Below are 24,311 nucleotides of genomic sequence, written 5' to 3'. Positions count from 1 at the left end.
CAGAGCAGTGGTTACTCTGTCAATTTGAGTCTTCAGCTGGTACTTTCTGCTGGACTGAGCAGGACTAGGATAGGATGTGAAGGAAGCTTGTTTATTGTTTCAAGGTGCACAGTTCAGGGGTTCCTGCCCGCGGGGACCTGCTCAAACTGGGGGAGAGGTCAGCCACCTCAACCCGTCCCCCAGGGGGCTCAGCCCAGTCGCAGGGCCTCCTGCTCTTGGCCCCTCCCTCCAAGGTCCTGCCCTGGAGGCTCAGGGAACGTCCAAGGAGCTGGGGGTGGAGAGTCAGGATGGGGGGTGGAGGCTGGTCAGCTGCCCCTTCTGCTGGAAGTACAACTGGAACCGAGACTGGGCGTACTCCTGGGGAGGAGACCACCCCACACACTGGTGAGCAGGGCCGGGACGAGCACCCACAGCCCCCCAGTGTGCCCACAGCATCCCAGGACTGCCCAGAGCTCCTGGAGGCCCAGAGGCCCCTGCTGCTCCCCCGGCCCCACCCACCTCATCACCTGGGTTACTCACCAGGTAACCGAATTCTATGGTGGACATGGATGCCTGCAGGGTGGACCAGAGACCCCAAAAGAAATGGGATGCCAGAGCGTACCTGAGGGTGGGGAGAGCGGGGGGATGGGGGCACATCTGGCCTTGCCTACGTCCCGGAACTCCAACTTCTCCCCCACCACCCTAACCCACACCCTGCGCCCACTCCTCTGCCAGTCTCGACAGGACCCTTGTGCTCCCCAACCCCACTCAGCACTGGCACTGGCCTGCTTCTTGCCCTGCCCCCACCCCCTGCCGCCCGGCTCTACTCTGCCACCCAGTGAACCTCACCGATTAGCCTCCACCAGCAAATCTTCTTCCAGTTTCTTCTGCTCCTCTTGGGAGACAGTCTCACCTTTCTTTACCTCTGCCAGATAATGGCGAATGAAATGGAGCTGGGACCAACAGACCCGAGTCAGGAAAGGGGGAGAATGGAGCACTTCCCAGTGAGCACCCTTTCTCACTGTTCGGTCCTGGCTCTGCCTTCCTCCCTGCTCACACGCCTCCGGCCCCCATACCTGCTGTCCCCGGGTGGGGTAGTCTGCGGGTTGTGCTTTGTAGAAAGGCCACTCCTCGTGCGTGTAATCATAAACCCACTCACAAAAATGGTTCCCGATGTCAAAGCCCCTGGGGGAATAAGGCGGACACTCAGTTCCCAAGTCCCCTGGGCGGCTGGGAGGCAGAGATGGAGGCCTGGTCTGCTTCCCAGGGCGGGGGCCACGGGCCTCACCTGTAGTTGTAGCTGCTGTACTCAAAGTCGACCAACATGAGGCTGTCAGCGTTTTCTGGCTCTGAGAGCAGCAAGATGTTCCCTGTGGGGGTGCAGTGTGTTCTGGTCACCCAGGGCCCCCCGGTCCCTTCGCCTTAGGTTGGAAGGCTCACACGACTTCTCCTACCTTCCTGGATGTCGTTGTGGCAGAAGACCACTGGCGACGGGGTAGAGTCCAGCAACTTCCTGCAAGGGACAGGCCATGCGCCTGAGCAGGAGTGCCAGAGGAGGGCCAGAGCCACCCTCGTGGGCCCTCAGCAGGCCCTGGGGAGGGTGCTGTGGGCTCCCAGCTGCGCCTCCTGTGCTCTTGCACCCTCTGCCCATACTGTCCTGCCTGTCCTCACCTGAGGGTGCCCATCTCCTCCTTGAGGCTGTACATCTCCAGCAGATTCACCTGGGGGCGGCCAGTGCGGGGCAGGTCCAGGATCTGCTTTAGGTACCTGAGGTCCAAAGAAGAGGATGCACATGCTCTGTGCCCCACTCTCCCTCTCCACCCCTGGGCCGGGCTGTCCCTGCTGTTCTCCTGTCACTGCTCTGCCTGTTTGGCGGACGTTTGCAAACCTGTTCTGTGAAAGATGGTGCTAGACCCCGGGGTGCCTCAGCCACTCGACCCACTGCCGCAGTCGGGGGTACGGAGCCCTGCAGAGGCCCCAACTCGCCTCTCCATGGTCCCAAACAGCCAGCGGGGCTCCTTGGTGAAGGGCATCTCCATGCCGTGGAACCGGGCCATCTTCGTGGCGATGGCTGCCGACAACACCGGCTCTCGAAGGTCTCCCGTTTTCAGTGGCCGGCTCTGCACCCAGGAACCTCTCAGAGTGGTGAGTGGGCTGGGGCAGGAGCGGGGAGGGATGGGGTCGTGGGGAGAGGTCGGGGTCTCGGGTCAGGGAGTGAGGGCTGACCCTGGGGATGGGTCGGGGGGAGGGGCTGGGGAAGGAGGTGCCTCCTACTGGGATGTACTGTTCCAGGCGGCCCTCTGGAAAGACTCCATAGAGCTGGGGCCCCAGGGACCTCTCCGCAAGGATGGCGAACATCACACTTTCCAGGACCAAGGAGTCCACGCCCTGAGGGATGACAACAAGGGGCAGTAGTCACGCACAAAGCAGCAAGGATGCGCAGAGGGTCTGCTTCCTGCTCCTGGCACCGCTGGGGCTCCTTCTGCCAAGGGGAAGCTCCACAACGGAGGCTGCAGCATGAAACGGGCACGCCCCTCAGCCCCTGAGCCTCGGCGCCTCATCCTCGGCGGGGCTGTACCACCCGCCAGGCTTCGGCGGGAAGCCCTCACTGCGTCCTCACCTGCAGGATGGCCCCATACAGCCGCAGCAGCACCTCCCGGGGCTCCTCGCCAACGCTGGGCAGATGGTCCGGCAGCGCGCAGCGGAAGAGCAGGTTGCTGAGACCCCCGCTGCGGAGCACACCGGGGTCTCAGTCTGCCGCGGGGTCCCCACCCCGGACTGTCCTTCCCGTCCCGCACGTCGGAGGGGATGACCCCTGACTTCCCACCTCACGGGGTCAACCCTCAGCTCCTCCGGCCGGACTCGGCGCCAGGCACCACCTAGGTACTCCCGGCACCACTGGTAGGCTCGGCGCTCGGCCTCACGGGACTGCGACGAGCCGCGCCGCCGGCTCGGGATCGCGTCGGGGCACTTAGACTGCCGCAAGCTGTCCTGGGCCAGGCGGCCGCCGACAGTCCCACCCCTGACCACATCAGTGCCTTCCGCCGCCATGCCTCGGGCTCTCCGGGGCCCAACGCCCAGCGCGCTCAGCCCACTTCGGGCTTGCGCGGCTGCGCCCGGCTGTACTTCCGGCCCGCCTGCGCTACTCCGGTCGGACTCGGGTCTCTCCGGCTGTGTCCGTCTCTTTACTGCGCCACTCGGCCCCGTCCGCGACCCTGGCCCGGAGCCCTGCCGAGGGTCGAATGCTGCGCGTCTCCACTTTGCCCCGCCCCTGCTCCCTCGCCCTGTGGGCGGGGTCGCTGGAAAGGCCGGAAGTGGCGTGCGCCAATCAGAAGCGTCGTGAGCGTCAGGGCGGGCTGCCAACGGCGGGTCTGGCTGGCCAGTCACGTGGGCGGAGGTGTGCGTCTCGGGAGCGCGCTGTCCCGGGCGCCCGGGGTGCCGCGGCAGGTTTGCTCTAAGGGTAGGTTCGGCGGGGAAGTCAGGCGGTCTCCGGGTGCGGAGCGGACGGGGCCATGCGGGCGGTGGTGGCGGTGGCGGCCCCTCATGGGGGCAGCCGGCAGGAAGAGAGCCCTCGTGTGAGTGCGAGTGCGGCCCGTCCCGAACGTGGGTCACACTTGGGGGGAGGCGGAGAGTGCGTGTAGGTGCTGTATAAACACTGGACGTGAATGAAACATTGGGACCCTTGGGACAACTCCAATGGCGTCACGTGTCTTAAATTCCCAATCACCGCTGGGCCCCATGTCGGAGGAAGCGCACCTCCGAGAGGAGGTGCTTGTACTGCTTGAAACTACGCCTCTTGTCTCCAGATCTAGAATCAGGTACAAAATCAGAACCAGCTACAAAATCAAACCCAGAGGGACAGGCTCGCACCTGGAGCAGACACCTAGGTCTGCGTCACGTCCCCTTGCCCCCTTGGCCTCCCGTGCTGTCCCCGGCTTCAGAGGCAGCCCCAGGGAGCAGTGACAGGCCTGTTGGACCCTGGGGTTTTGGGGCGGGGTGGGGTGGGGGGGTGGTGTGATTTGAATAACCAGAAAGAAATCAAGAGCTGGTGATCAGAAGGCGAAGGTCAGTTGCTACTGTGGAAAACCAGGATAAACCTTGCCCTGTTTGAATCTGAGCCAGGCCTGAGGCCTGGAGTTCACTGGGTGAAAGAGAGTCCTGCGATGTCACCATAAGTATATTAAAAAATACTCCTCCTCAGTTCTTCCCCAGAGGGACCTAGAGCCACTTAAAGTAACTACTTAAAGTGATCTGCTCTGGAAAAAGGACTCTCCAGACCTTTCAGGGGCTGTTAGGCACAGGATCTGAGCTGACCTGGTGTGGGGTACCTGGAGCATGGGGAGCCACTGGTTCTGGGACAAGATGAGAAGTGGAATCCTGGTGCAAGCCCTGCAGGTGCTTCTCTGGCCCCGGTGCACTCTTGGGTGGGCGACTGTGCCCGCGCAGGCACAGCTGCACAGGGATCCCTGGCCTGTTCCTAAGAACCATGCTAACAATAGCACAGGGGCAGCCCTTGGAACTCCCCACCGCACTCACCCTCTCCAGGACCGTGGATCAGAAGTGATGCTGCTTCCCAGGTGGGATTGCAGAGGTGGTGTCTCTCTGATACATAAAGTGGTGGTCCCCAGAACACCGCCTTCCATTCACCTGGACGACCCCTGCAAAAATCCAGAGGCATTCAAGTGAATGGAACAAGATCAGTGCCCGCTGTAGAGATGTGAATGAAGAAGCAGTGGTTCATACAATGGAATATAATGCAACCTTTAAAAAGAACAAGGTAGATCTACAAGCCCAGAAAGAATAGCCAGGGTATATTACTGTCTTGAGAGAATGAATTGTGGACAAATGTGTATGGGAAAATCTTGTTTTTTATGAGAAAAATGCCTGTGTGTGTCTGTGTAAATATATAGGTATAAAGAAGAATGTAGTGGAAAAATCAGAGTACAATTCCTTTCCATTTTTATTTTCTTAGAAATAACTTTCCCACTTTTCAATCTCATTGTTGGAAAAATAAAAATTCAGAGCACATGGCTAATTGGATATAATGCTTTTTAGGTCATATATTCCTTATACTTTTCATGTAAGCTTTTAGCCTGTCACTCCTTAGATGGAGTCTGGAATCACTGAGAGTATTTGGGAGTCTGGAACTCACACGTTTATTGAGAAAGGGAAGGAAAACGAATGTTCCAGCGACAGCTGGACAGATCACAACTTTGGGGAAAATTAAGGCAGAGGTAGAGGGGTTAATATGCCACAATTCAAAGATGCATTCATTCATTCATTTAGTTCAGCGATTTTCAAGTGGTGTGCCACAAGAATTTTTAAAACATGCAGTACCCGACTATGTAGTCAGGGGCCCTGACCTCTTTTCCCTTAGATTGTCAAATAAAAAAATGACAACAGCCAACACAACAATAGCTAACAGATGTGAGTGAACCAAAATTAAACTTACTTTTTGGTCATATCAGCAAAAAATATATATTTTTGGTTTGCTACAAAATTTTAGTGATTACTTTGTGTGTGCCATGACATGAAAAAGGTTGAAAATCATGGATTTAATCAGCAATTTTTAATTTAGTGTCTGTTGTACTTAATAGTATGGTGAAAATTCTTTTCAATCTCAGTAGTAAAGAATACATTTCCAAAAGCAGTTCATGTTTATATGGGAAGGGTAGACAAACACATTCGTTGTCTTGCTTGTGGCTGTTTTAACTCTCCTGCTCTCCGTCACAGTACAGAGACTTTGATCATCCAGACATCACATCATGTGATGACATGCTAACTGGACATGGTGCAGAAGGAAGTGACCAGTGTGCTGTCCCTGGTAAGACAATGCTCATCAATGCACGTCAGATAAGCCCTCAGAAGTTCTGGAGTCTGCCCTGGCTGGTGTGGCTCAGTGGATTGAGTGCCAGCCTGCGAACCGAAAGGTCGCTGGTTCGATTGCCAGTCAGGGCACATGCCTGGGTTGCAGTTGGGAGCCTGTGGTAGGCAACTAATCACACATCAATGTTTCTCTCCCTTTCTCCCTCTTTTTCCCTCTCTCTAAAAATAAATCAATGAAGTTCTATTCCCAGTCAGGGTACATGCCTGGGTTGCAGGCCATGGCCCCCAGCAACTGCACATTGATGTTTCTCTCTCTTTCTCCATCCCTTCCCCCTCTAAAAATAAATAAATAAAATCTTTAAAAAAGTAAATTTAAAAAATGAATAAAAATTAAAATAAATCAATAAAATCTTAAGACGAAGGAGTTCTGGAGTCTGTCAGCAGTAAAGTCTTCAGGGGTGCAGTGCTGTGGGGCAAACCAGGTCGTCACCTCCAAGATAAGAGCAAGTTACTGCACCTTGCATCTCTGTCATGGAGAAGGGGGGCATGGCTCTTGATGGACGTCTGGATTTTGGAATCAACATGCACCACACTTGGGGTGGGAATACTGTGGTGACCCATTTATTGGATGACTTGGAAGACTGCCAGTTTTGAATGGGACCCAGAGCAAAGGGGTATGTTGAAGGTGGAGATTGGAGGATGGGTCCCCCCCCCCCACTTGGCAGAACCCGTGGGTTACAGTCGGGCTCATTTGTGCTAGATGAGGGCCTGAGTGGCTGCTCTGGCAGGACCCACCAGGAGGTTTGTGATGCACGGCCCTAGGGGTCAGAAGCACGGCCACGCCTGGTGCAGTGCAGGGCTACTCACCAACTAAAAGCAGCTTCTGGCAGACTGCTGGGCCCGGGCAGAGACTAAGTGCCGGACTACGGGACATCCAGCGACCATGTGATCAAATCTGCCTGTTCTGAGCTAGATACTGACCCACCACCAAGCCAATAGGTTAGACAGGCTCAGTAGCAGTTCTCTGCATGGTGAGAAACAGCTGGACCCAAGCTTGTCCAGAGGGCCGTTTACAGGAAGGAATCCTAAGGTCTAGTTCACAGACGGGTTAACCTGGTGAATTGATATGAGCTGAAAATGAACCACTGCTGCACTGAAGTCCCCTTCAAGGTGGGGTGGCTCTAAAAAAACAGTAATGAGGGACGTCCTCCAGGCAGAGCTTCAAGCAGCACACCTGGATGTCCACCTCGTAGGGTGGGAGTGTAGACAGAGTAGGGGTGGGCTAAGGGAGGAATGCACATGGCAGATGTGTCATGACGGATGTCTTGCTGCTGTTGGTCAGGGAGTTCCTGACCAACAGGGAAGAGCAAGAGACAATATTGGAGATGAGGAGGGCTGGGGAGGAAGGACCTGTGGGGGTGCTCACGAGTGCCCGTGTCTTTGTGCCTCATGTTGAGGGCACTGCAGAGGGTCACTCAACAACGAAGCAGATAGACATCAGGCAGCTTCCATCCTTGGCACCCCTGTGCTTGTGCAGTGGGCCTGAGAACGGAGTTGCGGGGTGGACAGGTGCTGGGTATGTCCACCAAACAGGCTCTCTTATCAAGGCTGATGGAGTGACCCCTGCTGCTGAATGGCCTGTTAGCAGCCAAGCTCAGCGTTGAGCTCCTGATGTGGTACCATCCCTAGACAACCCGGTGACCAGAAGTCCACAGCAGATCCTTCCCACCCAGGGATGGACACCTCTGGGTGTGGGTTTGCCTCCCCTCTCCGCAGTGTCTCAGAGGAGCATCACTCTGCAGGACCTGGGACAATGCACGCTAAGCCAACATGGGATCGTGTACGACATTAGCTCATTTTAAGGTGAAAGGGATGCACGTATGGGTTGCCACTGGATACAGTGCTTCTTTAATTTCCAGTGTTGTCTACAGACAACCAGTCTGATAGGAAGATGGAATGACCTCTTAAACACTTAGCTAATGTTCCAGCTCTCGCCACTGGCGTCTGGCCACTGGTGCAGGGGCCAGGGGGCCCTGGAGTGACCAGACCCATGCATAAGCCTGTGCCTGGGGCTCACACATGCTGTCTCAGGTGGTCCTTGTGGGGGTCAGTGTCCAGAGGAAGAAACAGCTCTATGGGATTAAGTAACTTGTTCATGTTGAGAAACTTGATGGCCAGGTAAAGATGGCTACCACAGCTTCTCAGGCCATGAGGCTGGTGACTTTCTCTGTGCTTTGGGGACGCATGGAAGACTTCACAGATACAATGGGAGGTGGAGCCCCCACTTCAGGACCTTTGCCTTCCTGGGGCTGAACTGTCAGATGAAAGGAGGGGAGGGGAGAGGAGGGTGAATCTGAGATGGAATTTAGGGGTGGAAGGCTTCAAGGCTGGTGCAGTCCCAGGTGGAGGTGAATCCTGAGGCCTGTAGGGGAGCGGTCACCAGAGTCTAAAGAGCCAAAGGCTGATCCGAAGTTAAGGGCCTGGCTGACCAGGGTGTTGGAGGGGTCATTTATGAGAATGTTCAAGTCACCGGCTTGATGGCGAGACTCAGGATCACAAGAAAATCTGGGAAGTTGGGGTCACATTCTGAATTCTGGGAAGAGATCTAGAGTTCTGTGGACTCTAGAGATCTAGAGTCAGGGAGTGGTTAACGTGTTAGACTCTTCAGAAATTGGGAGTGTCCTCAGTGGCCCTAAAACTGGAAAGCCAGCATGATGACAAGGACTTAATGCCCCAGACCTGCTAGGGCCGGTAAACTCGGCCATTCATTCCGTCATTCATTCCGACATCTGCTAGCACGTGCTCTGTGCCAGGCCCTGCAGCTGGCCGTGGAGGTCCAAGGTAGGTAGGTAGTGCCTCTGCCTTCACGCAGCTCTCAGTCATCGGGGTGGGGGGGTGGGGGTGGGGGGAACACACCGCTGGATGCCATTCTTAGAAAAACACTGCAGTCAGATGAAATGCAGACTGTGTTGGGGGCACAACCTGGTGTGATCTGCCCTGGCCGTTCCCTCTGGGCTGGCACGGTGGCCACTGGAGGATGGGCGGTGTTGCCCTTCCCAGCAGGCGAGGGCTCCTTCTGCCCTGGCCTCCGGGCAGTCACCTCTCTGGTTGTTCACCCTTCCCTCAGAAATACCTTTTCACAGAAATGATTTGGACAGAGAAATGTCAGGGCTCAAGAACTCCACTGAGGGGGAAAAAGGGAATGTTCACAGTTCCACTCTTGTTGGATCCCCCACTTCCTGCCTTAGCTAAATCTCCGGAAAGCCTGCCCACCCTGTTGTTATCAGCCGTCCTCCTGGCCCTGGTCGGCCTTCCCCCTCCCCCACGCCGGCCGACCCGCCTGAGCCCAGCTCCTGAGCTGGACTGCAGACATCGCTGGCCTCACACGGGTTCGTGTCCTGAATGGCGCCGGTCACAGCTGCGGCTGGAGGACATTCTCCATTGGAATGGACACAGCCTCCCGGCTGCAGCTTCACCCAGTGCCCACCAGGACCTCTGTCCAGCCTGCGTGGTCCGCACTATGTCCCAACAGTCCAGCTTTAGCCCCAGGCACCATCCTGATTGTGGTCCACTCCGCGTCCCACAGAGGTCAGCATCCTCAGCAGAGGTCCCTGTTCTTCCCCGGTCAGCACCCAAGGGCGGACAGCTCCCGCGGCCCCGGTCAGCACCCAGAGGCGGACAGCTCCTGAGGCCCGGGCGAGGCACGCCCAGAGCGGCCACAGCGCCTTGCGCCAGGCCCGGGACCCCAGCTCCTCCATTCTGGCGCCTTGAGACGTCGGTGCAGGTGCCGGGGCCGCCGTCCCCCACGAGCCCCTGCCCCCAAACCCCAGTTCCCTGCGCTCTGCGAGCCCAGGCCGCTGCCTTCCTGCCACCGGCCCGCGCAGGGTCCTCGTCGTGGGCCGCCCCCGGCCTGTCCCCGCGCGCGGACCGTCCTGGACTCCAACCCGATCCCCCATCTCCGCCAGTCCACTTCTCTCCTGCTCCCTGAAAACAAGCCGCGCGCCCGCTCCTTCCCGGACCGGGGCCTCTGGGCCCGACCAACGTCCCCCCCCCTCAATCGGCCTCCCCGCCCGCCCGCTGTCCCCTCCCCTGTCCCCTCCCCGGCCCCTCCCCCGTCCCCTCCCGGATCCTCGCCCCTCCCCCTCCCCCTGCGGCGTCCGCTCCGGCTGCCGCGGTGTCCTGCGGGCGGGCGAGGTGTGTGGCGGGCGGGGTGTCGCAGGGCGTGTCACGAGGTGAGGGCGCGAGCGCCGAGGGGACCCCGCGGCCGGCGCGCCCCGCCCCGCCGCGGCCGCTCCCGGGGAAGATGGCGGACCGCGCGCAGATGTTCGCCCTCTCCACCTTCCACTCGCTGTCGCCGCCCGGCTGCAGGTACGCGGCGCGCCCGCCCGCCGCCCCTTCCGCGGCCCCGCTCGGCCCCCTCCCCGGCCGCTCGCCGGCCGGCCTTCGCCCCGCGCCCCCCGGCCCGGCCCCGAGCCCCGAGCCCCGGCCCGCCTGGTCCCGAGGCCCGGACTCCTGACCGCCGGGCTCCCCGTTCCTGTCCTCCCCTCACCCCCCTACTCCAGCCCCAGCGGGCCCCCGCCCCCACCTCCCCCGCATTTCCCGCCGGGGTCCAGGGCCGCACCCCACCCGGCCAGCTGACCCTTCAAGGGTGGAGGTCCCGGCCCAGGCCCTGCGGGGGGCCCGCGGCCAGGACCTGAGCCCCGCTCTGCGTGCGGCCTGCCCCTCGGGCTTTGTGGGGCCTCGCTCGCCGGAGGCCTGGCGCCCAGGGGAAGGGGCTGCGGTGCGGAGAGGGCTGGGCCTCTGGGTGTAGGCCTGCCCTGGGCTGGGAAGGGGAGACAAACTGGCAGACGGGGCCCCAGAGGGGCTGACCCCTCCCTCTCCTGCTGCTGCTGCTGGAGCCTCGGCTCCCCTCCCCCGCTCGGCGCAGCCCGACTCCCCCGAGGCCCAAGCTGAGCTCCGGAGGGGCCTGGGGCGGAGCAGGGGAGGTGAACGGGAAGGAGGGCTGAACAGACCAGGGCCCCCTGCGGGCTGGCGGGGGCTCAGGTCCTGGGAAACATCCCCTGGAGAACGGAGCTTGGGTCTCACAGAGCCGGCAGAATGGGCATCTGGAAGTCACCGGCTGTGGAGACCCTGAGGCCTAGGAGCTGGGCCCACTAGGACCAGCTCCTGCACAGGGCCCTGGGGCTGCCGACTCTTTCCGGAGCCCTGCCCTTGCTGTCTGACCCGCTCTGCTCCCCAGGCCTCCCCAGGACATCAGCCTGGAGGAGTTTGACGACGAAGACCTGTCTGAGATCACTGATGACTGCGGCCTGGGCCTCAGCTACGACTCGGACCACTGCGAGAAGGTGGGGGGGGCGGGGGGGAAGGGGGGGGCAACTCTCTCAGGGAGCGATGCTCTGGCTGCCCCCTCCCCTTGGCCTGGGGTCTTCCCAGACATCAAACCTCTCTCTCTACCCTCCCCCGAGGGTCTTCCCAAGCAGGCCTCGCTTGACCCCCCTCAGCAGGCCAGCTTCAGGCAGCCGGGCTTGCCTGGGCCTTGGGCACCCTGTGGGCCGAGAGCACCCCCAACAGATGTCACCCTTCCAGCTCCCCCTGCCTCCTTCCCAGTCCCGCCCCCCCGCCTCCCCCTGCCCCACGTCCCCACCCCTGCAACCCTTTCTCCCCATCTCCTCCCTCCTGTTCTCCTCCCTCCTGTCTCCCCATCCGTTTCTGTTTTCGTTCCTTCAAGAACATTTCTGAGCTGCTGCCATGTGGCAGGTGCCAGCAGCTCCCAGGGGCTTGAGAGGACAGGACAGGTGTGCCCTTGCCTTCGGGAGTTTGTAGCCCAGCGGGGGAGAGGGACGTGGCAGAGAGGAGGCTGTCTGAGTGTCAAGGGCCGGTCCCGCCCGGGGGACCCTGGGTGCAGCGAGGGGGAGGAGAACCCAACCGAGGCTCCCCGGTGGAAACGCCACACAGGCATGCCCTCAGGGAGGGCTCGCCAGAGCTGGGCTGATGAGGGCATAGGCAGGAGGGGCTAGAGGAGAGAAACTGCCCCCGCGGAGCAACTGTGTCAGAGGCCCTGAGGCGGGTGCTAGCTTGGCGGTCCTGGGTGCTGGCTGGGTCGTCCTTCCCGCACTCACTGGACATTTGCTGAGCGCCTGCCATGGGTGGGTCCTGCTCAGTGCAGACTGTGGGCTCTGGTCTGAGAAGCGGGGCTCGCGGCCCGGTGGGCGAGGCAGACCAAACAGGGCCCAGCTCCTGTGTGCCGTGTCGAACTGCAGTGGAGGGGAGCGGGGCTGCCCGATGTGGGGGCTCTGGGCGTGAGACGCGGCCGGCAGCAGCGGGGCCAGGGCTACTCCGAGACTCCCTGTCGCCCAGGCTCGGGAGCTGGGGCTCCCACCCAGACCCGGAGTGACCCCCACGTGTCTGCAGCAGGTGAAAAACAACAGAGCTGCCCCGCCGGGGAGCAGAGGGACCGGGGGGCTCCTCTGCCTGGACTCGCGGCTCGCTGCTTTCCCCTGCTCTGACACTGGGGCCCTGAGCCACCGCCACACTCGCGCCCAGCTCCGCCCTGTCCCTCCTTCCTGCAGGACAGCCTCTCCCTGGGGCGCTCGGAGCAGCTGCACCCCATCTGCTCCTTCCAGGATGACTTCCAGGAGTTTGAGATGATCGATGACAATGAAGAGGAGGAGGAGGAGGAAGAGGAGGAGGATGAGGAGGAGGAAGAAGGGGAGGGCAAGGATCTGGGAAGCCCCTGCTCAGAAGCCCCTGCTCTGGAGCTGCGGAGCCCCTCCCCCTCCCTGGAGGAGCCCCACAAGCATCGGCCCACCACGCTCAGCCTGACCATGCTGGGCACCCAGGTGAGGGCCCAGACCTTTCATCCAGGATGCTGCTGCCCTCGGCAGCCTGTGGCTCCTGCCCCTGACAGCTGGAGCACCCCCACTTAGCGGCTTTTTCATCCCTGCCACAGGACTCCCTGAACAACAACGGAGGCTTTGCCCCACCACCTCCAGCTTCCTGGCAAGAGACAGGGCTGTGCTCACACCCCCAGGAGCCCCTCCGAGGTGAGCAGGGCCCTGGGGACCAGGAGGCAAGGGGAGGAGGAGGGGCCGGCAGTGGGCTGGCTGACGCACGCCCCTCTCTGCAGAGCCGCCTGCACGACGCCTGCCCGCTGACGCCTGTCCCCGTGGGGGGCAGTCACCTGTGGGCCCAGGCTGTGACTGCGAGGGGAACCGACCCGGGGACCCCCCAGCCCCCAGTGGGGCCTCTCCCACCTCAGATCCCGGCATCGAGGTGGACCTGGGGAGCGGCTCCAGCGCGGGCCTCGGGGTCCGGCGCAGCAGCCAGGAGCTGTCGTCGCCGGGCTCCGACTCGGAGGACGCCGGGGCCGCGCGCCTGGGGCGCATGATCTCGTCCATCTCGGAGACGGAGCTGGAGCTCAGCAGCAGCAGCGGCCGCTCCTCGCACCTCACCAACTCCATCGAGGAGGCTTCGTCGCCTGCCTCGGAGCCCGAGCCCGAGCCGGAGCCCGCGAGCGAGCCCCCTCGCCGTCCGGCCTTCTTACCCGTGGGCCAGGATGACACCAACAGCGAGTACGAGTCCGGCTCCGAGTCAGAGCCGGACCTCAGCGAGGACGCCGACTCGCCCTGGCTGCTCAGCAACCTCGTGAGCCGCATGATCTCCGAGGGGTCCTCGCCCATCCTCTGCCCTGGCCAGTGCCTGTCTCCCGCGCAGCGTCCTCCCGGGGAGGCCGCATCACCTGCCGGCGGGGCTCCCGAGGCTGCGGTGCGGGGCGGTGTGGAGCTGGTGGACATGGAGACGCTGTGCGGGCCGCCGCCCCCCGCGCCCCCCGCGCCGCGGCCTGGTCCCGCGCAGCCCGGGCCCTGCCTCTTCCTCAGCAACCCCACGCGCGACACCATCACACCGCTGTGGGCCACCCCGGGCCGCGCGGCCCGCCCCGGCCGCGCCTGCTCTGCTGCCTGCTCGGAGGAGGAGGATGAAGACGACGAGGACGAGGATGAGTCGGAGGACAAGGTGGGGCCCCCTGGGGGCAGGGGCGGGGGCCCGGAAGCCCCGCTGGACGCCTCGCTGGTGTACGACGCGGTCAAGTACACGCTGGTGGTGGACGAGCACACGCAGCTGGAGCTGGTGAGCCTGCGGCGCTGCGCGGGCCTGGGCGAGGACGGCAGCGAGGAGGACAGCGGCAGCGAGGCCAGCGAGGACGAGGCGGGAGCTGCTCTGCTGGGTGTCGGTCAGGGCCCAGAGGGCGCCTCCCCGGACAGCCCCGACCTCACCTTCTCCAAGAAGTTCCTCAACGTCTTCGTCAACAGCACGTCTCGGTCCTCCAGTGAGTGGGAGGTGGGGGAGGGGTGCCAGCGTGCCCAGGGCACCCTGAGGGCCCGGGGCTGGCCGGCTGGACTTCCCCCAGACCCCCGGGAGGCTGCCCAGGGGTGGGAAAGGCTGCCCCCCTCCCCCCCGACGCAAGGCCGGGCGCTGAGGGAGGTGACCTTGGCCAGGCCTGGAAGCGCTTCCCTTCCCTCTTTCTGAGCGTCCACGTCCTGTCTCTCAGGCACCGAGTCCTTTGGCCTCTTCTCCTGTCTGGTCAACGGGGAGGAGAGAGAGCAAACCCATCGGGCTGTCTTCAGGTACGGCCCCTGTCTCTTCGCCGCGCTCCAGACTCGGGACACCGGTGGCCGCACGCCGCCGCTCCCCTCCCGCCCCGTGACTCCCGCCTCTGCCCTGGCTGCAGATTCATCCCCCGCCACCCCGACGAACTGGAGCTGGACGTGGACGACCCGCTGCTGGTGGAGGCCGAGGAGGACGACTTCTGGTTCCGCGGCTTCAACATGCGCACGGGGGAGCGGGGCGTCTTCCCTGCCTTCTACGCCCACGCAGTGCCGGGCCCTGCCAAGGAGCTGCTGGGTAGGGCCCCGTCTCCAAGGGGCATCTGGTCCCCTCAGGCCCCCCACCCCTGACCTGGGTGCCTTGTAACCCCCAGGGAGCAAGCGGAGCCCCTGCTGGGTGGAGCGCTTCGACGTGCAGTTCCTGGGCTCCGTGGAGGTGCCCTGTCACCAGGGCAACGGGATCCTGTGCGCCGCCATGCAGAAGGTCAGTGCGGAGGTGCTGCCCGCGGCAGCCTGCAGGGGGCGCAGCCCGCGGGGCCCCAGGCTTCCACGGAGGCTGAGGGGGGGCCTGGGGCCTCAGAGGCAGCCCCCACCCTGAGTCAGGGGCCCGGATCCGGTTCAGTGGGGCCTCTGCCCGCCTCTAACCCATTCTCCTCCTCTTGTCTGCAAGTCGAGACCCGCGCTCACCGCGCCTTCCTGCCGGTCGCCTGCTCACTCGCTCCCGGCCTCGGCGGGCATTTCGTGACCAGCAGCAGCTCATCTGCTGGCCCTGCGGTTCAGCAAGACAGACTGCCCTTGAGACTGCCAGCACCCCCGCCCCAGGCCAGGCCATGGGGACGGGTGGGGAAGGCAGGGGTGCTGGGGGCCGCGACCCTGGCCGGAGGGACAGAAGGGAGACAAGTCCCGCCGAGTGCAGACAGGCGACCGGCTGGTCCCGAGTCTGAGGAAGGGCGGGGCCCCTGGCTCACATGCTCCAGAACCAATGCTGAGAACCCGCAGAGCAGTCTGTAGTGGCCCGCTGACGGCAGGGCTGGGCGGCGGGAGGTCCCCTGAGACCCTCTCCTTCTCCTCCGTCCCCCCAGATCGCCACTGCCCGGAAACTGACTGTCCACCTGCGTCCCCCTGCCTCCTGCGACCTGGAGATTTCTCTCCGGGGGGTCAAGCTGAGTCTGAGCGGTGGACCCGAGGTGGGGCCGGGGCCGGGGCCCGGGCTGGAGGGACGGCCTGCAGGGTGGCGGGGTGTCTGACTGGCCTGTCTGTCCCCTCCGCCCAGTTTCAGCACTGCAGCCACTTCTTCCAGATGAAGAACATCTCCTTCTGTGGCTGCCACCCCCGCAACAGCTGGTGAGAGCCTTCCCTCTGCAGGTCCCACAGCCCTGAGGGCGGCGGCCCCGGGGCCCAGGAGACACAGGTCAGGCAGGCTCCCTGCTGGTCTGCGGTGCAGACGGACAGGCCCACTGGCCGGCGAACGCTGCGACCGGAGGGGGCGGGCGGACGTCTGTCTGGGGCCCCAGGGGGCAGACGTGTGGAGGGGAGGGGTGCCTGGCATCCAGGAGGCAGCTAACGGCAAGTGGGAGACCGGTGGTTCTTCTGGGAGGACGGCTGAGCCCAGGCTGCCGGTGAGGGGTCTTGGAGAGTGGTCCGGTGACTTGTGCCTGACCCACTGGCGACCGGGCTGCAGCGCAGCACAGTCAGGCGGGCACGCTGGCTCTGGTTGCTGTGCGGAGGGGGCGCCCCAGGGGCAGGCCGGCTCGTGGCTGAGGTCATCCTGGCGCTATGTCCTGGAGGCCCTGTGTTGATGGGATGTAGCAGGTGGCGTGGCGTCTGGGCGATGGGCAGGCAGTGACCACTTGCCCCGAAGGAGGGCTGACAGCCTGAAGCGCAGCGTTTGCCTGAAGGTGCAGGGGGACTGAGTGGCCATTGGTCACCTGAGTCTGGAGCATGGGAGAGAGACCTGGGGGGACGGTACCCATTGGGAGCAGGTGGTTAACTGCGGCCATGAGGCGAGCGAGGTAGCTTGTCAGAGCGAGGAGTGACAGATGTGACCACGGAGGGTCAGTGCTGTCATGGTTACCCACGGGTGTGGGGGCTGCAGGCTCCCTGCCCGGCCAGCGGCTGCCCATTGGGTCCCCGTGTCCTCGAGGAAGGAGATGGGAGGAGGCAGTCAGAGGGACAGGGCCCAGCAGGGGCTCACGAGGACGCACTGGGCTGCTGGAGGAAGGACACGGTGGCCCTGGGGCTGTGCTGGCGACAGCTGTTGAGGCCAGCATGTGCATCATCTGGACACTTCTGTGGTCACGAGAGCGAGGGGGGCTCTGCTGCCTGGGGGCGGTGTCAGCCCTCGGCAGGTCAGAGCCAGCTTGCCGACCTGGGACCAGACGGTGCGACGGGACCCAGGGTCTGGAGGGGTGGGGAGCCCAGGCCGGACGTGCGGATGGGGGCCTCGGCCCGCAGCAGCCAGAGGGGCAAAGAGCACCCTATGTGTCAACCGAGGGGGCCTGGCCCCTGCCCCCAGGCGGTGACCGGGAACAATTCCGTGAGAGCAGGGGCCGGGCCGGTGGCTCCAGATCCAGATGAGGAGGCAGTGGGGGAGGGGGGGAGACCTCACTGCTCGTCACTCCAGGACCCAGCCCAGCCCCCGGAGGGGAGCACGCACTGGCGAAGTCGTTTTAGGGGGCCACTTAACTCGCTTTGTGGCGAGGCTGGTGGCAGAGCAGACGTGTGCGGGCATGTGTGCTTGGGCGAGGGAGCCTCCCAGCCCCTCTGCGCCGTCGGCCCCGCGTCGTGTAGGGCTGCCGTGCGGTTCCGTGAGTGAACAACCTGAAGCACGCAGAACGGTGCCCAGCCCCGGGGCCCCAGCCCCGAGGTGGTGGCGCGCGGGAGCGAGGTTTCCGGCCAGGGCCCAGGAGACGCGCCCGGAGCGTGTTCGAGGGCAACATGGGCACGTGTGTGGGCCCTGACGCCGTCCCGTGGGTCCCGCCGGGGGGACCACAGACCCCGGCTCCGTCGGTGTGGGTCGGACTGGCCTCAGCTGGGGGGTCGAGCCTCGTGCCCTGGTGCCCTGGGTGAGAAGAAAGGCGGAAGGGAGTCAGGCGGGGACTGGATGGGTGGCGGCCAAGTGCGAGGCTCTTCTCCAGGAGGAGGCTCTCGTGGCTGCAGGGACCACCGTCCAGCACCCCCTCCCTGTTAGAGCTCAGAAAGCAGCTGTGGGCTTGTGGGACCCCAGGTGGGGCGGGGCGGGCTCAGGGTGTGGGAGTGGGCTGAGATGCGCACCCAGGAGACAGGGTGTGGCTGTGCCGTGGGCTGCGCTCCGGGGCGGGCGCAGGGTGGGGGCCGCAGCGCTGGCTGGAGGCAGGAAGAGGCGGCTGGACACCCCGAGCGAGCAGCAGTCAGCGCGGGTCACCGACTCCTCGGAGGTGCTCGTGCTGGAGCCCGACCCAAAGGGCTCCTTCGAGTCTCCAAGTCCTGTGACCCACACATTTCTCTGGTCCCTGCCCTCTGCCCGAGCCCTCTGCCCAGGTTGCTGGGGGCCCTGAGGGGGGGTGGCCACGCTCTGACACCCCCACGCCGACCCCCTGCAGCTATTTTGGCTTCATCACAAAACACCCTCTACTGAGCCGGTTCGCCTGCCATGTCTTCGTCTCCCAGGAGTCCATGCGGCCTGTGGCCCAGAGTGTGGGGTGAGTTGGGTCGGGGGGTGGGGCCCGGCCGGGGAGGTGGACCCAGAGGCGAGGTCTGGAGGACGTGGGGACGGGGGAGGGGATGTGCAGGGTTTGGACAAAGGTGACAGGGAAGGTCAGATGAGAAGCGGTAGGCGGGTGGGAACTCGGGACAAGGGCTGGGGGGAGTGGCGACCGGGCGTGGGAAGGTGCAGGCACCTTGCCCAGAGAGGGGGTCGGGTGGGAACGGGGCTTTGAGGCCTTAGTGGCCAGGACCGCTGAGGAGTGACTTCTGGGGGTCACAGGCAGACCCAGGCGGGGAGGAGGGCGGGCGGTGGCCCCGCGAGGCAGGTGGCCGGCACTGTCTCCGCAGCCGCGCCTTCCTGGAGTACTACCAGGAGCACCTGGAGTACGCCTGCCCCACAGAGGACATCTACCTGGAGTAGCCGCCGTGCACCCCGCCCCCGGCAGCTGGGCCCGGTGTCTCGGAGACCACGCGGCTTTGGCAAGGACTGGATTGGGGGCGCGTGGGACCTGCTGTCCAGGGAGTCTCGGGGACTCCCTCTGCTCTGCAGAGGCTGCGGGAGGCGGGGCATGCCCCTCACCGCCCCTCTGGTCTTCTTCCTCTCTGTGTGCCTCCCTCCTCGTGTCTGCCCCTGCCCCTGTGCCTGCAAACTCGCCCTCTGCTCTTTACTCTGGGGTCAGGGCCGGGAGGGCGCGGGGGACGGCAGGGCTCTAGGTGACTGGTGACAGCGGGCTCCCAGGTGACCCTCCCACCCTCCCCGGTAATTTAAAAGGAATTTTAATTTTTATAGCGAATCTCAAGGGGTCACCCCATCCTTGGCCACAGGGACAAAGAGAAGGACCCCCACGCCGCCCCACACGGCGCTGGAGGGGAGCAGGGAGGGGTTCCCCAGAAGGGCCTTGGGGACACGAGGAGTAGTTCCTGAGACTCACCCCGAGCCCCAGACCTTGCTTGGACGGGGGTGCCCCCTGCCCCCCGCCCCGTGCCCCGCCATGCCAGCGTCCGCTTCGCCGCTGCAAACCCCCCACAGTCCAGAACCTCAATAAACTCTCTGCTTGGTGTGACCCTGTTTATTTCTGGGGGGACACATAATGGGCTGGGGGCCCCCGTGCCATCCACAACAGTGGGCACCACGACCCCTGGGCAATGGAGGCACAAGAAGCCCCACCGACATCATGCCAGGGGTCCTGGTGGTGCCACACTGGGCCCCTGGGGAGTCTCCCTGATGCACCCACTGGGTGCCTGCATGGGCGTGAGGCTGGGGAGTGGCGGTGGCAGGGGAGCCTCGCGGCTCAGGGCAGGGCATGTGCGCCTGGGGACAGTGTGTGGGAGGGGGCATCGGTCAGTCTGCTTAGACCTGAAAACTGGTATTTAAAAACTCCTGCACAGAGAACCGGAAGGAAGGAGTCGACGCCTTGCACTGTGCCCTTAGGTTCTCGTAGATGCCGCCTCCTGGAGAAAGGGCTTCTTTGCCCCTCACCACCCCCTCCCCGCCCTGGACCCCCAGGGTGCTGAGGTCAGCATGGCCACGGGTGCCTTCCTGAGGGTGGCCAGGACCCCTCCTCCAGCCCAAGACGGCACAAGGCTGGATGCCAGGAGGTGGAGGTTATGAAGTGAGAGTGAGCAGAGACACAGATTTGTTATGGGACAGCTAAGAGCTGTGCACACCTGTGCTCCCTCGAAGGGCGGCTGACAGAAATGGGGTCACAGTGTCCAGGGTCAGTGAATGGCCTGGCCCTTCAGCCTGTGGACACAGCCTCTAACAGGCCAGGGACCCAGCGGAAATGCAGCTTGTGGGCCACACCCCGGGCACGCAGCCCCACCGGACAAGACCACAGAGCACAGGGTTCGTGGGGAAACCTTCCTGCCGGTTAAGATTGTGGACAAGCAGGTGCCCCTCTGCACATGGGCACAGGGCGTGGCCAGCAGACCTCCGGCCGCACCGCTCTGGGCACCCGCCACCCACCCACCTCTCTCCGTCCGCTGGGGGGTTCTCCCGCCCTGCTCCCCCCCGCCCCCACCCCCACCCCTCTCAGAGCACCATGTGCCCAGCCGTCCTGACCCGTGTGGGTCTCGCCGCTCCTCCACCGTGTCTCCCCATTTTTCTGGATGGTTCATATTTCCCTCCCGCCTGGCGCTTCAGGTCAGCTGTTGGACATGCTTGGGTGTCCTTTACCTGGGCCCTTCCCGCACCTGCCTGCCTTCCCGTCCAGCTGCTCCTCAGCTCTCAAGCCCCCTCCTCGCTCTGCTGAGCTCCAGACCCCAGCTGGGCTCAGCCCAGGACCCCCCTCCCTCCCTCCCTCGCTGTGCATCAACCCACCAGCTCCAGCTGACCTGCAGGGCACCCCCGGCCGGTCTCCGGGCTGGTGCTTTGCCGCACTCTCTGGAGGTAATGGTGCTGAGGGCCCAAACCGCCGGACGCTGACCCTGACACGAGCCTCCTCTCCTGCTGCTCCTGTCCGGCTGTGTCCTGGCTTGTACGTTCTCCTGGAGTCTCCCCACAGGCCCCTGCTCGCACCACCCTCACTGGGTGCCCAAATCTGCCCCTCCCCCGAACTCTGCCTGGATAATACCACCTGGCCTTTCCTGCAGCCCCCTGCCTCCACCTGTGTCCACACATCCACCTTCACTTACAACCAACCTGGGTTTTTCAACAGAGACCTGAGCAGGCCACTCTCCCTCAAACCTGCAGGGGGTCCCGGCTGAACCCCCGCCCAGCCTGTGCTTGCCCCTCCCCAGCTCCCTGTATCCCACCTCATTTCTGCCCAGGGAATCTCTGCTCTCCCCAGGGGCGTCTGGCACCTGGCCAGGCCACCTCCTGTCCTGGTCCCTGGGGAGGGCGAGGCACCACTCCTGCCTGCTGCCCTGCACAGGCTGCCAGTCCAGGGCCTGCGGCGGGGCCTTGCCGGGCCTGCTGAGGCCTCAGGACCTTGGGGGATGAGCGAGCGAGGCTCCTGGCCAGGACTGCAACTTCCAGAACCCTGTCTCTAAACAAAAAGCTTTGTACATATTTTTGTTTGAAAATATGGGCAGCATAACAATAATCTGGACCAGCTGGAATAACTAAATTAACGTATATTCACCTAATTGGAATATTGGGCAGATACGAAAAAGTGAGCTTGCTAACATTTAGTAAACATCGGAAAAATGATAGTCTTGGCAACGGAGTCCCTAATTATGAGCCTACAGACCAAGAAACAGGATCCAACATGTTTGAGTGTCAAGAAACCAGGAAACATAATCGCAGAGATGTGTTGTAACTTCTGATCACTTCACAACATACGACCGGTCTGGAAGTACAATGAATAAGGTGAAACTAGTCGGTGCACGCCCTGGGTGTTGTTCCCCAGACAGGGAACGCAGCTCGCTTCGGTCGTCGGGGGACGTATTTCAACCACGGACCCTGTAACGTTTGCGGAAGCAAAGCATTCGGCTCCAGGAGAAAAACCCAGGAAGACCCGTGTGGTAGACCAGGGCAGCGGGAGGGGCGGGAGGGGAAGTGGCTGCTGGCCTGGGCCCTGGCCCCGGTGGGCAGCCCCTGGTCTCACGACCACGTGAGGGCTGCTGTGGCTCCAGCGCCTCGTGTGTTCCCACTAGGGGGAGTGCAGGTGAAGGGGCGGGCGGCCGGTTCTGCAGAGCCCCAGCGAGTGCTGTCGGCGGGTGAGGCAACGAGGAAAGCGGTCCTCAGGCTGGGTGCCCCCAGGGGAGCCAAGTTCCTCCCTGAGCCGTCGGCCAGAAGGACGGGAAGTGGGACCTCGGCCCACCAGGAGAAGCAGCAGCCCTCAGGGACCCCCTAGGCAGCTGCGGCTGAGCAGAGAAGACCCTCCCCGGCTACTGAGCCTTTGCACCTGGGGAGCAGTCCTGCTGTCCTCAAGAGAGGGACAGAGAACACGGCCCGCGACCAGAGATCCTGGAGGAAGACCCTCCACCCACCAGGTGGAGGCCCCAGGTGCCCACACGGGGGTGGGGTGGGGGGGTACGAGGAAATGCATGGTACCCCGTGAAGAGGGAATGTGAAGGAACACTGCCTTGGTGCTGGGCCGGGAAGGGCTCCCGGCTCGCTCCCCTCGCCCGGTCAGCTGGCGTGGCAGGAGGGGACGTGCGCAGGGGTGAGGTGTACGTGCCCGGTCAGCCGGCGTGGCAGGAGGGACGTGCGCAGGGGTGAGGTGTACGTGGGACGGGAGTTGACGGGCAGCAGGGGCACTCTCCTCGAACGCGCCCCCACACCTCGCTGAGGACCAGTGCTGCAGAGCTGGCGTAGAACCCAGCATGCAGCCCATCTGACGGCCTGAGCCCTGCCCTGCAGCAGCACCCACCCAAGCAGCATCCAGCCACGGCGCCTGGGCACCTATGAGTACCCGTGAGCGAAGTCCTCACACACTCAGAGCTTTGCAGAGCTCAGAGGGTTGTGCCCTAAGGGCGTCTCAGCCATCATTTCAGTTGATGATAAGACACCTTTGATTTTATTTCTTTTTATTTTATTTATTTATTTATTTTTAGAGAAGGGAGGGGAAGGAGAAAGAGAGGGAGAAACATCAATGTGTGGTTGCCTCTCATGCGCCCCCTACTGGAGACCTGGCCCACAACCCAGCATGTGCCCTGACTGGGAATTGAACCCGTGATGCTTTGGTTTGCAGGCTGGCGCTCAATCCACTGAGCCACACCAGCAGGGGCCTTTGATTTTATTTCTTATTTCCTTTGTGCCAATGTGGAGCAGACGGATGAGAGCAGCCATCCCCTGGTACTCACCTGGCAGACAGGGGCCTGGTGCCCGCCCTGCAGGGCCCCGCCCACTGCCCCGAGGGCCCGCTGCTCCAAGCCTGTGTCTGGGCAGAGCGTGCCACCCTGAGGAGCGTGACCCATGGGTACTCCTCTGGGGCGCCCTGCGTGGGATTTACCTGGAGAGGAGGCTGAGGGCCCCTCCGTGTCTCAGCCCCTCCAGCCTCCAGGCCCTTATTGGACGCCCAGTGAGGGACCAGCCTGTTGAGCTCCCGGGGGAGGTGTCTCAGGGCAGGTGACTTGTTCAGTCAGAGGTGGCAGAGGTGGACACATCCCCAGAGAGGGCAGGGCGGGCTCAGGCAGAGCCTCAGGGTCTCTGGGAAACAGGCCCTGCCCTCCCCCTCCATCGCAGGTGCTCAGCATCTGCCCCTGGGTGGGTGGGGCCGGCGTGTGTGCCTGCCCCTCTGCAGCCCCTCCCTCCGGCCCACGTTTGCTGGGACTGGGTTGGGATACGACGTTCTTCCCCTTCGGCTGCCCCAGCCAGCCCGGGGAAACCGCCTCTGGGTAACTTGACTGGGAAGGAATGTATTGGGCGGGTGCTGGGCACTCCCAGCGTGGGGAAGAAGACGAGACAAGGGCACTCAGCGACGGGGACTGCCTGGCCCTGAGCCGGGGGGCAGAAGACCGGACCCTCTCCCCTGCCCCGCGGGTCCCCGTGCCCTGAGGGTCACCGCTGTCCCTCCAGCGGCGGGGGTCTGCAGCCCCCAGCACGGAGCTGGTTGCTCCCCGGGTCCGGCAGGCTCTGGGCACTCAGCACGCAAAGGGGCTGCTTGCTCATTAAGAGATGGCAAAGCACTCCCACTCTTGCTGTGGAATCCGGGGCCCTGCCACCCCCAAACTGCTCCCTCCGTCAGGGCCCTGACTGCCGGTCTGCTCAGGTGACACCCCTCAGCCCTCTGCCCCTTTGGCCCCTTCTCCTGAGACACCTGAGGGGCGGGGCTCCGCTCTCCCTCCTCCCTGGGGAGGTCATGCCGTGGGCCCCACGGCTGTGACCGTCCTGCAGAGTGGTCCACTCCTCCACCAGGCCGGCGGCAGGAGGCGCCAGTCCTCGCGACATGGAAAGGCAGCGGCCAGAGTGCGGAGCGAGGAGGAGGCAAGAGCTACGCTACTCCATGGAAACGTCCTCTTTAGCTCCCCCTTCTGGTCACTTGGGGAAGAGGCGAGCCAGAGAAGGAGCAAGCAGGGGTGGCCAGGAGGGTGCTGTGGGTCCCTTCCGAACACACCGGGGTGGGGGGGGGGACCCACAGCACCAACATGTTCGTCTGTCTGTTCCCACTCAGCCCCTCTGGCCTGGGGAGAGGGTGACCTCAGGCTCCCAGGACAGGGGCTGGGTTTCAGATCAACAGCAGAGAGCAGGAAAGGGAAGACCCGGGACCCAGGATGATGCAGACACTGGCCTGCGCTGTCCGCGGCGATATGGACGAGGTGAGACACATTCAC

The 24,311-nt window shown here is 63.3% G+C and overlaps 2 protein-coding genes and 1 long non-coding RNA gene across 4 annotated transcripts; 2 read left to right on the top strand and 1 right to left on the bottom strand.

The window, feature by feature from the left end:
* Nucleotides 1-77: 77 nt before the first annotated feature.
* On the bottom strand, nt 78-3,258 carry CHKB (choline kinase beta). The gene is made up of 11 exons (XM_045834852.1): nt 2,807-3,258; nt 2,600-2,708; nt 2,254-2,367; nt 1,966-2,099; nt 1,651-1,746; nt 1,434-1,492; nt 1,268-1,349; nt 1,056-1,164; nt 829-932; nt 520-601; nt 78-357 (listed from the first exon to the last, which is right to left on the bottom strand). Exons 1-11 carry the CDS (start codon nt 3,028-3,030, stop codon nt 283-285), a joined length of 1,188 nt encoding a protein of 395 aa, XP_045690808.1. The 5' UTR covers nt 3,031-3,258; the 3' UTR covers nt 78-282.
* Nucleotides 3,259-3,342: 84 nt separating this feature from the next.
* On the top strand, nt 3,343-6,054 carry LOC123816225. The gene is made up of 3 exons (XR_006785239.1): nt 3,343-3,439; nt 4,525-4,756; nt 5,713-6,054. It is a non-coding gene; the product is annotated as an uncharacterized LOC123816225 (long non-coding RNA).
* Nucleotides 6,055-10,014: 3,960 nt separating this feature from the next.
* MAPK8IP2 (mitogen-activated protein kinase 8 interacting protein 2) lies at nt 10,015-19,135 on the top strand. Of its 2 annotated transcripts, none has more exons than XM_045835187.1 (12): nt 10,015-10,173; nt 11,045-11,150; nt 12,375-12,644; nt 12,755-12,848; nt 13,037-14,131; nt 14,354-14,429; nt 14,534-14,706; nt 14,783-14,892; nt 15,491-15,595; nt 15,682-15,752; nt 17,990-18,088; nt 18,441-19,135. In XM_045835187.1, exons 1-12 carry the CDS (start codon nt 10,109-10,111, stop codon nt 18,511-18,513), a joined length of 2,337 nt encoding a protein of 778 aa, XP_045691143.1. In that variant the 5' UTR covers nt 10,015-10,108; the 3' UTR covers nt 18,514-19,135. The 2 variants fall into 2 exon arrangements, with proteins under 2 accessions (XP_045691143.1, XP_045691142.1); XM_045835186.1 differs by having other exon boundaries at nt 12,932-14,131.
* The last annotated feature ends 5,176 nt before the right edge of the window (nt 19,136-24,311 follow it).

This window comes from Phyllostomus hastatus, unplaced genomic scaffold, assembly GCF_019186645.2.
Source record: "Phyllostomus hastatus isolate PE091 unplaced genomic scaffold, TTU_PhHast_1.1 phas_contig_198, whole genome shotgun sequence".
In the NCBI taxonomy this organism is placed as follows: domain Eukaryota; kingdom Metazoa; phylum Chordata; class Mammalia; order Chiroptera; family Phyllostomidae; genus Phyllostomus; species Phyllostomus hastatus.
This window is presented reverse-complemented; position numbering and strand designations above follow the sequence as displayed.

Coding starts and splice junctions, on each gene's coding strand:
- CHKB (XM_045834852.1), bottom strand. CDS start 3,030: ATGGCGGCGGAAGGCACTGATGTGGTCAGGGGTGGGACTGTCGGCGGC. Junction 2,709..2,806: donor CTGAGGGTTGACCCCGTGAG/GTGGGAAGTCAG, acceptor TGTGCTCCGCAG/CGGGGGTCTCAGCAACCTGC. Junction 1,350..1,433: donor CCACAACGACATCCAGGAAG/GTAGGAGAAGTC, acceptor GCACCCCCACAG/GGAACATCTTGCTGCTCTCA.
- MAPK8IP2 (XM_045835186.1), top strand. CDS start 10,109: ATGGCGGACCGCGCGCAGATGTTCGCCCTCTCCACCTTCCACTCGCTG. Junction 10,174..11,044: donor CTGTCGCCGCCCGGCTGCAG/GTACGCGGCGCG, acceptor TCTGCTCCCCAG/GCCTCCCCAGGACATCAGCC. Junction 12,645..12,754: donor TGACCATGCTGGGCACCCAG/GTGAGGGCCCAG, acceptor TCCCTGCCACAG/GACTCCCTGAACAACAACGG.